The sequence below is a fragment of the Scylla paramamosain genome, unplaced genomic scaffold (genome assembly GCF_035594125.1).
Source record: "Scylla paramamosain isolate STU-SP2022 unplaced genomic scaffold, ASM3559412v1 Contig5, whole genome shotgun sequence".
In the NCBI taxonomy this organism is placed as follows: domain Eukaryota; kingdom Metazoa; phylum Arthropoda; class Malacostraca; order Decapoda; family Portunidae; genus Scylla; species Scylla paramamosain.
This window is the reverse complement of record NW_026973670.1, coordinates 122,501-132,500: the sequence shown is the minus strand read 5'-3', so window position 1 is coordinate 132,500 and position 10,000 is coordinate 122,501. Positions and strand designations below refer to the sequence as shown.

General features: G+C 41.1%; 2 protein-coding genes across 4 annotated transcripts in view; one reads left to right on the top strand and one right to left on the bottom strand.

Annotated features, from left to right (window-relative positions):
• Nucleotides 1–10,000, top strand: part of LOC135096647 (cadherin EGF LAG seven-pass G-type receptor 2-like) — a 72,020-nt gene that overhangs the window by 6,014 nt on the left and 56,006 nt on the right. The gene's annotated exons all lie outside the window — the stretch shown is intronic.
• Nucleotides 31–10,000, bottom strand: part of LOC135096646 (uncharacterized) — a 22,274-nt gene continuing 12,304 nt past the window's right edge. For all 3 annotated transcript variants that reach the window (XM_063998334.1, XM_063998335.1, XM_063998333.1), the window contains 6 exons: nt 7,152–7,235; nt 6,713–6,863; nt 5,752–5,908; nt 5,191–5,308; nt 4,752–4,971; nt 31–818 (listed from right to left, as the gene is read on the bottom strand). In XM_063998334.1, the coding sequence (XP_063854404.1) occupies nt 705–818; nt 4,752–4,971; nt 5,191–5,308; nt 5,752–5,908; nt 6,713–6,863; nt 7,152–7,231 (840 nt within the window). In that variant the 5' untranslated portion in view covers nt 7,232–7,235 and the 3' untranslated portion in view covers nt 31–704. The remainder of the gene's footprint in view (nt 819–4,751; nt 4,972–5,190; nt 5,309–5,751; nt 5,909–6,712; nt 6,864–7,151; nt 7,236–10,000) is intronic.

Genomic DNA, 10,000 nt, shown 5'->3' with positions numbered 1-10,000 from the left:
CTACTGACTACTGGAGAGAGAGAGAGAGAGAGAGAGAGAGAGAGAGAGAGAGAGAGAGAGAGAGAGAGAGAGAGAGAGAGGAAGAAAGAGGAAGAAAGAGAAAGAAAGAAAAAGAAAGAAAGAAAAAGAAAGAAAGAAAGAAAGAGAGAGAGAGAGAGAGAGAGAGAGAGAGAGAGAGAGAGAGAGAGAGAGAGAGAGAGAGAGAGAGAGAGAGAGAGAGAGGAGAGAGAGAGAGAGAGAGAGAGAGAGAGAGAGAGAGATCTGAGAAATTCACTTAAATATACTAAGAAAAAGATGGAAGGAGAGAGAAGAGATGGCTGGAGAGAGAGAGAGAGAGAGAGAGAGGAGAGAGAGAGAGAGAGAGAGAGAGAGAGAGAGAGAGAGAGAGAGAGAGAGAGAGAGAGAAATTCACTTAAATATACTAAGAAAAGATGAAAGAGAAAGAAGAAAGTAAGAATGAAAACACTTTGATAATATACATGACATATCCTACAAATATTCTTCCTTTCAGTAATAACAATAATGCACCTATTCACAGCTTCTTTTCCTAATCATTTAATGACTCACAACTTTATTTCCATTCATTCATTACAGTAATTTCATTCACTCTAAGCATTCCTTTCTGTAAAGTAATATATTTCTTATTTTCAACTTAATTTCATAGTGATTGCAGCCACGCACACACGTCCATTCACTGAAGTTCATTACGTTGCCCTGCTTATAACATCCTTTCGAGATGTGCTTTTTCCATCATCATCATCATACAGAAAACACCTCTTGTGTGTGCTGCTGCTGCTGCTGCTGCTGCTGCTGCTGGTCTGAAAGTAAAAGGCTCGGTTATTGTGTGTGGTATGGGTTATTAGGAGGAGGAGGAGGGGGATTAATAAAAGAAGAAAAAAGTAGAAGACAGCTAGATATGCAACATTGCGGCGGTGAGAGAGAGGCTGAAGACAGTCAGTTAGAGGAGAGGAGTTGATGAGACGAAAAGCTTTTGATTCCACCCTGTCTAGAAGAGCAGTATGAGTGGAACCCCCCCAGACATGTGAAGCATACTCCATACATGGACGGATAAGGCCCTTGTACAGAGTTAGCAGCTGGGGGGGTGAGAAAAACTGGCGGAGACGTCTCAGACCACCTAACTTCATAGAAGCTGTTTTAGCTAGAGATGAGATATAAAGTTTCCAGTTCAGATTATAAGTAAAGGACAGACCAAGGATGTTCAGTGTAGAAGAGGGGACAGTTGAGTGTCATTGAAGAAGAGGGGATAGTTGTCTGGAAGGTTGTGTCGAGTTGATAGATGGAGGAATTGAGTTTTTGAGGCATTGAACAATACCAAGTTTGCTCTGCCCCAATCAGAAATTTTGGAAAGATCAGAAGTCAGGTGTTCTGTGGCTTCCCTGCGTGATATGTTTACCTCCTGAAAGGTTGCACGTCTATGAAAAGACGTGGAAAAGTGCAGGGTGGTATCATCAGCGTAGGAGTGGATAAGACAAGAAGTTTGGTTTAGAAGATCATTAATGAATAATAAGAAGAGAGTGGGTGACAGAACGCTGAGGAACACCACTGTTAATAGATTTAGGAGAAGAACAGTGACTGTCTACCACAGCAGCAATAGAACGGTCAGAAAGGAAACTTGAGATGAAGTTACAGAGAGAAGGATAGAAACCGTAGGAGGGTAGTTTGGAGATCAAAGCTTTGTGCCAGACTCTATCAAAAGCTTTTGATATGTCCAAGGCAACAGCAAAAGTTTCACCAAAATCTCTAAAAGAGGATGACCAAGACTCAGTAAGGAAAGCCAGAATATCACCAGTAGAGCGGCCTTGATGGAACCCATACTGGCGATCAGATAGAAGGTTGTGAAGTGATAGACGTTTAAGAATCTTCCTGTTGAGGATAGATTCAAAAACTTTAGATAGGCAGGAAATTAAAGCAATAGGACAGTAGTTTGAGGGATTAGAACGGTAACCCTTTTTAGGAACAGGTTGAATGTAGGCAAACTTCCAGCAAGAAGGAAAGGTAGATGTTGACAGACACAGCTGAAAGAGTTTGACTAGGCAAGGTGCAAGCACGGAGGCACAGTTTCGGAGAACAATAGGAGGGACCCCATCAGGTCCATAAGCCTTCCGAGGGTTTAGGCCAGCGAGGGCATGGAAGACATCATTGCAAAGAATTTTAATAGGTGGCATGAAGTAGTCAGAGGGTGGAGGAGAGGGAGGAACAAGCCCAGAATCCTCCAAGGTAGAGTTTTTAGCAAAGGTTTGAGCAAAGAGTTCAGCTTTAGAAATAGATGTGATAGCAGTGGTGCCATCTGGTTGAAATAGAGGAGGGAAAGAAGAAGAAGCAAAGTTATTGGAGATATTTTTGGCTAGATGCCAGAAATCATGAGGGGAGTTAGATCTTGAAAGGTTTTGACATTTTCTGTTAATGAAGGAGTTTTTGGCTAGTTGGAGAACAGACTTAGCATGGTTCCGGCCAGAAATATAAAGTGCATGAGATTCTGGTGATGGAAGGCTTAAGTACCTTTTGTGGGCCACCTCTCTATCATGTATAGCACGAGAACAAGCTGTGTTAAACAAAGATCTGGAAGGTTTAGGACGAGAAAAAGAGTGAGGAATGTACGCCTCCATGCCAGACACTATCACCTCTGTTATGCGCTCAGCACACAAAGACGGGTCTCTGACACGGAAGCAGTGGTCATTCCAAGGAAAATCAGCAAAATACCTCCTCAGGTCCCCCAACTATCAGAGGCAAAACACCAGAGGCACCTTCACTTAGGGGGGTCCTGAGGAGGGATTGAAGTGATAGGACAAGATAAAGATATGAGATTGTGATCGGAGGAGCCCAACAGAGAAGAAAGGGTGACAGCATAAGCAGAAGGATTAGAGGTCAGGAAAAGGTCAAGAATGTTGGGCGTATCTCCAAGACTGTCAGGAATACGAGTAGGGTGTTGCACCAATTGCTCTAGGTCATGGAGGACAGCAAAGTTATAGGCTAGTTCACCAGCATGGTCTGTGAAGGGAGAGGAAAGCCAAAGCTGGTGATGAACATTTAAATCTCCAAGAATGGAGATCTCTGCAAAAGGGAAGAGTCAAAAATTGGAGGATAAGTGTCTTGAAACCTCACCTTTCAAAGAATTCAAGTCATAGGAAGGTGGAAAAACAGAAGCACAGAGAGAGAGAGAGAGAGAGAGAGAGAGAGAGAGAGAGAGAGAGAGAGAGAGAGAGAGAGAGAGAGAGAGAGAATTTAATAAACATGTATAGAATGATAAATGGTATGGAAAATGTGGAAAAAGAATGTTTAATAACTTTAGATATACAGAGTACATGGGGACACAGTAAGAAGCTGAAGAAAGTTAACTGTAGAAGAGACATCAAGGAGTAAAGTTTTCCTCAGAAGTGTGAACAAATGTAATGATTTCAGCAAGACGTCAATGCTGTAGCAGTCCATATTTTTAAGGCCAAACTGGACACATATAGAGATGGGATACCATGAGATTACTCCACTCCTATAAACCACAACTAGGTCCAAACTTCTTGTCCTATCCACTCCTACGCTGATGATACCACCCTGCACTTTTCCACGTCTTTTCATAGACGTCCAACCCTTCAGGAGGTAAACATATCACGCAGGGAAGCCACAGAACACCTGACTTCTGATCTTTCTAAAATTTCTGATTGGGGCAGAGAAAACTTGGTATTGTTCAATGCCTCAAAAACTCAATTCCTCCATCTATCAACTCGACACAAACCTTCCAGACAACTATCCCCTCTTCTTCAATGACACTCAACTGTCCCCCCTCTTCTACACTGAACATCCTCAGTCTGTCCTTTACTTATAATCTGAACTGGAAACTTCACATCTCATCTCTAGCTAAAACAGCATCTATGAAGTTAGGTGTTCTGAGACGTCTCCGAAAGTTTTCTCACCCCCCCAGCTGCTAACTCTGTACAAGGGCCTTATCCGTCCATGTATGGAGTATGCTTCACATGTCTGGGGGGTTCCACTCATACTGCTCTTCTAGACAGGGTGGAATCAAAAGCTTTTCGTCTCATCAACTCCTCTCCTCTAACTGACTGTCTTCAGCCCCTCTCTCACCGCCGCAATTTTGCATATCTAGCTGTCTTCTCCCGCTATTTTCATGCTAACTGCTCTTCTGATCTTGCTAACTGCATGCCTCCCCTCCTTCCACGGCCTTACTGCACAAGACTTTCTTTTTTCTCTCACCCCTATTCTGTCCACCTCTCTAATGCAAGAGTTAACCAGTATTCTCAATCATTCATCCCTTTCTCTGGTAAACTCTGGAACTCCCTGCCTGCTTCTGTATTTCCACCTTCCTATGACTTGAATTCCTTTCAAGAGGGAGGTTTCAAGACACTTATCCATCAATTTTTGACCACAGCTTTGACCCTTTTATGGGACTGCCATTTCAGTGGGCATTTTTTTATAAGATTTTTGTTGCCCTTGGCCAGTGTCACTCATACATTAAAAAAAAAAAAAAAAAAAAAAAAGCTGGCAATCCCACACACACACACACACACACACACACACACACACACACACACACACACACACACACACACACACACACACATCATTCACACTCTTAGCCCCATCAGTCCCTAGTGGAAAAGGACAGTCAGACACAGCACAGCTGGTCACATACATCCAAACAGAACTTGACTTAATCCTGTAAAATACAAACAGGTCTATACAAAATACAGAAAAGACATGCAAGTGGAGGCATCACCAACCTCCTCCGGGAATCTGGCAGGACAAACGGCACGGCAGAACCCATTCTTGCTCCCGTACTGCACATGCTGGTCTAGCATCATCGAGTGGGCAAAGCAGTTGTAGCGTTTCTCCCACTCACTCTCTCTGCTGAAGTCTCTGTTCTGAATCTCTCTGCTGAAGTCTCTGTTCTGAATCTGACGCAGAAGCTGAGGCGACCAGTACCGGCAGCACAGCGTCAACCTGAGGAATGTCACCAATGTTCAGTCATTCAAATCATAAAAACACTATTGAAACTCCCCTTAACTTCCACTAGAGCTTGTTGAAAGTGAGAGACACAGCACTGCAACACATAAGAACAGCATCCTCTTAGGAAAATGTTCCTGCTGTGTGTGGATTTGTGAGAGAAAAGTACACAGTTGTTTTGCAGGAGTGAAGCCATTCTGAAAGATAATGTGTCACCTTTTGGAGAAATGTGCCTGTGTGTTACAGGCACACTGTCCAAGCAAGATTCCACCACCAGCACCTGCGGATCCCTCTGGATAGACAGTGAAGGTCTTAGCAGCATCACTCCCTGGCTCTGTGAATAATGTGACAGATTTCAACACAGTGTTCTCAAGATTTCAATAGTCAATATCTTCCATGGCTACACAGGCCCACAGTCTTATCAAACAAACTTCCAATTGATTTATTATAACTAATTAATCAGACATTTGAATCAAGTGACTGAGATGTCAGGGAGTCAAGACAGGCTCGTGCAGTAGTGGCCAGTCAAAGCAGCAGAGTGCAAGGAACTAATTCTCAAAGAGTGGTGGATGAAAAGAATAGACTCAGTAATCAGGTTGTTAGTGCTGAGTCACTAGGGAGATTTTAAAAGAAGATACACAAATCTAGGGATAGGGATAAGTAGAAATAGGTAGACACATTCAATTCAGGAAGTGCCATGTGCCGGCCTGATGGCTCCTTGCAGCTCCCCTCATGTTCTCATGTTGTTATGTTCGCCAAGACACTGAAGCGACTCACTCAGGCGCACAAACTTCTCCGGCTTGGAGAGAATGTCTCGGCGGTTGTGCTCAAGTAGGGTCTTCAGGAACCTCTTAACAGTAAGGTCCTGGAAGTGTGGGCACTCCTCCATCGTGGTGAAAACTGCGTGGGTGAAGGCATCGCTTCTCAGGCACCGCTGCAAAGTATTACAGCCTCCCTTAACAACATGTACATGCTTACAAACATTTTATTTTATCATTTAACTCAAAAGAAAGAAAGAAAGAAAAAAAGGAGTGAACATTTGTAGGGTGTTTGTCATTGCCACCTCTGTTATTTGAATCTGTGGTCAGCAGCAATCCATGTAAAAGTGAAAGTGTGGAAGCTGAAGCCGTGAATAATGAGAGATGACTGCATTACCACCATTGTTTTCATTATTACTATTTTTTTATCATTACCATTTTTGTGGAAAACAGCCTTAGTACATGTATGCATTATTAATACTTTTACATTTGTGTCAATCTTGTGTTGCTATCATAACCATTATTGCCTCTTCCCTACTAGACTTGGTCACACTTCAACTCTCACTCTTAGACTGTCTCCTTTTCAAAAAGTATTCATCCAGTGTACTCACCTCTCACTCATGTCCTTGGCCACCCCTTGGAGGATGAAAGCTGTGTGTTACTCACCATGAACAATAGCAGAGTGTATGTATCATGACAATGTGACAAGAAGTGGGTTGTGGCACAGAATGGACATTTTGAAACAGCACAGTAAATAAAAAAAAGATAAGGCTACTGAGGAAGGAAAGAAAAGATGAAAGTATTGACAAGAAAAGGAAACAACAAGACAATGAATGAGAATGGGACATGGGATAATGACTGCACAGATAAAGGAAACACTAAATATTATAAAAGGAAGCGAATGGCACCATGAATTAAGAAGAAAAAAAAAAAAAAAAGAGAAGAAAAAAAAACAGCTTCTGAAGTGGTGCTGAGCCAACCTCTATTTGTGAGTTGGTGAGGCCAAGAGTCTCAGCAACAGGCTCCCAGTTAGACAGATCCAGTTCATCCTCCAGGCTCCTCGTTATCGCTGGGTTCACTTCTCGGAACTTCCACGTATTGATGTTGAACTCTTCCACCCGTGAGAAATTTCTGTGGGACACCATGGCATCAGTAATGATATTTTTCTTTTCTTTTTATATAAGAGAAACACTGGCTATGGACAACAAAACAGAAAGAAGGAAAAAGAATAAAGAACTCACAGAGGTGACAGTCCTTAACCCTTTAAAGAAAAACCCATAGGGATCATTCAAAATTGGAGAATAAGTGTCTTGAAACCTCACTCTTGAGAGAGAGGTCAACTTATAGGAAAGAGGAAATGCAGAAAGACTACTGGTGTACATTAGACTCCACTACACACATACACAACACAATACACACCTCTCTTTCTCCTCTCTCAAGAGTTCCTCCTCCTCCTCCTCCTCCTCCACCTCCTTGCCCAACTCACCAACATCACCCATCACTCTGAGAAAAAAAAGAAGAAAAATAAATAAATAAAAATAATAATAATGATAAATAAATAAATAAAACAGATAAATACATGTAAAATCTACCTAATAATGGTCTACATTCTGAAACACTTGTGCAGCACACCTACACTACATTGAAAAGGCCTGTACTTCAAGTTATGCAGGTCTTTAAGGGTGCTTTTATAGTTCTAGTGACAGACAAACAAGATTTCTATACTATGAATAGGAGAAATACTCTTGAGAACCCAACTAATCATCTCTGTGCCCTTGGATAATACTTGTGGTGAGGAAGAGACCAAAGCGTTTCTGAATACTGGTTTATATATACCCAGCTAGCAAGCCCACACCACTGATTTTCACAGCATTTTATACCACAACTATTTAAAGAGATAATGGAAACATCTAACCTCAGTCTATTGATGCTGTTAACTTGATTTCCTCTATACTCGTACCTTCCTCTTCTCTCACAAGCACCCACATACCTCCTTTCTTCTCTCCTGCTGGCCTACCTCTGCCTGTGACTTCCCAGCCTCCTTCACTCCACTCAATGGTGTCATGCCACCCTGTCTCACCTACTCCCATCACACCATAATCCCTCCACTTTCCCTCACTCCAGCTGTTTGTGTTCCAGGAAAGCAAGCAACACCTCTCCTCTCTATGCCCTCTCCTGTTCCTGCCTGGCATCCTATCATAGCTGGGGCCACTCTACCATATTCCAGGCCACCCAATAGCTTCCCTATGCTGGACATGTGGATCATCTGATGACCACACCTGCTTCCAAACCATCTTCTACAACTGCAGCCCATCACACTCCCATTCTTCTAACTTCCCTATGTATCTGCTGTTCACCCATCTCCTCTCCTGGCCAAATCATCAACTCTTTATCCTGCCTCATAGGGATGCACCTCTCTCTCTCTCTCTCTCTCTCTCTCTCTCTCTCTCTCTCTCTCTCTCTCTCTCTCTCTCTCTCTCTCTCTCTCTCTCTCTCTCTATAAATAAGCAAAGAACTAACTGATTGACAGATTTGTTAAATAATCAAACAAATATATACAAAAATAGTGAAGAGTAAGGAGGAAAAGAAGTAAGAATATATATAGAAGAAGAAGAAGAAGAAGAAGAAGAAGAAGAAGAAGAAGAAGAAGAAGAAGAAGAAGAGAGAAAGAAAGAAAAAAGAAAAAAAGAAAAAAGGAAGAAAAAGGAAGAGGGATTGAGAAGTAGAAGAAGAAGAAGAAGTAGAAGAGAGAAAGAAAGAAAGAAAGAAAGAAAGAAAAAAAGAAAAAAGGGAGAAAGGAAGAGGGATTGAGTAGAAGAAGAAGAAGAAGAAGAAGAAGAAGAAGAAGAAGAAGAAGAAGAAGAAGAAGAAGAAGAAGAAGAAGAAGAAGAAGAAGAAGAAGAAAGAAAGAAAGAAAAAAGGGAGAAAGAAAGGAAGAGGGATTAAAAAGAAGAAGAAGAAGAAGAAGAAGAAGAAGAAGAAGAAAAAGAAGAAGAAGAAGAAGAAGAAGAAGAAGAAGAACTTACAAGAAACCTATTATGAATCTCAGGAAAAATATAAATTTGCTTTTGTATACTTGCTTTTGTGAAGAATTGATATTATACTCTGTCACAAGAAAAATTATATCAAAAGAAAAGAAAAGGAATGGAAAAAATATTAGTTTAACATTTTTACTGTCGGTTTTTTCCGTTCAATAATCAAATTTTTATTATTCTTTTCTTTCTTTCTTTCTTTCTCTCTTTCCTTACCTTTTTTTTTTCCTTCTAATGTCAGATTTTCCGTTCAAAACTGCCTTTTCATTTTGTCTTTCCATCTCTCTCTCTGTGTGTGTGTGTGTGTGTGTGTGTGTATCTATTTATCCACCTATGTAGCAATTAATGAACCAATCAGTCTATCTATCTATCTGTCTGTCTATCTAATCTGCGTATCTACTTTCTCCTCCCGGGGCGAGGGCGTGGCCAGCGCGGCGAGTGAGACTAATTGCAAAAGTATAAAACCTTGGAGGAGAGAGTCAAGGAGTTTATTCTGAAACGTCACACTGTCTTTGATTTAAGAAGAGTTTCCAGACGTGTTTTCCTGATTCCAGTGGTAGTTTAACAAATATTACGTGATTTCAAAGGGATCTAGTGAATATTTTGGGGTTTCCAGACGTGTATTTGTGATTCCAGTGGTAGTTTAACAAATATTACGTGATTTCAAAGAGTTCTAGTGAATATTTTGCGGTTTTCAATTGTGGTTTCGTGATTCCAGTGGTAGTTTAACAAATATTACGTGATTTCAAAAGGTTCTAGTGAATATTTTGCGGTTTTCAATTGTGGTTTCGTGATTCCAGTGGTAGTTTAACAAATATTACGTGATTTCAAAGGGATCTAGTGAATATTTTGCGGTTTTCAATTGTGGTTTCGTGATTCCAGTGGTAGTTTAACAAATATTACGTGATTTCAAAGGGATCTAGTGAATATTTTGCGGTTTTCAATTGTGGTTTCGTGATTCCAGTGGTAGTTTAACAAATATTACGTGATTTCAAAAGGTTCTAGTGAATATTTTGCGGTTTTCAATTGTGGTTTCGTGATTCCAGTGGTGGTTTAACAAATATTACGTGATTTCAAAGGGTTCTAGTGAATATTTTGGGGTTTTCAATTGTGTTTCTGCGATGTTGATGGGGGTTCAAAAAGACTGTGCCTTTAACTTGCTCCAGGGAAAGTTATTGGTGTTTCTAAGTGTGTTTTCCTGACTGGTGGGAATTTATACAGGAACTTGTGCCTTGT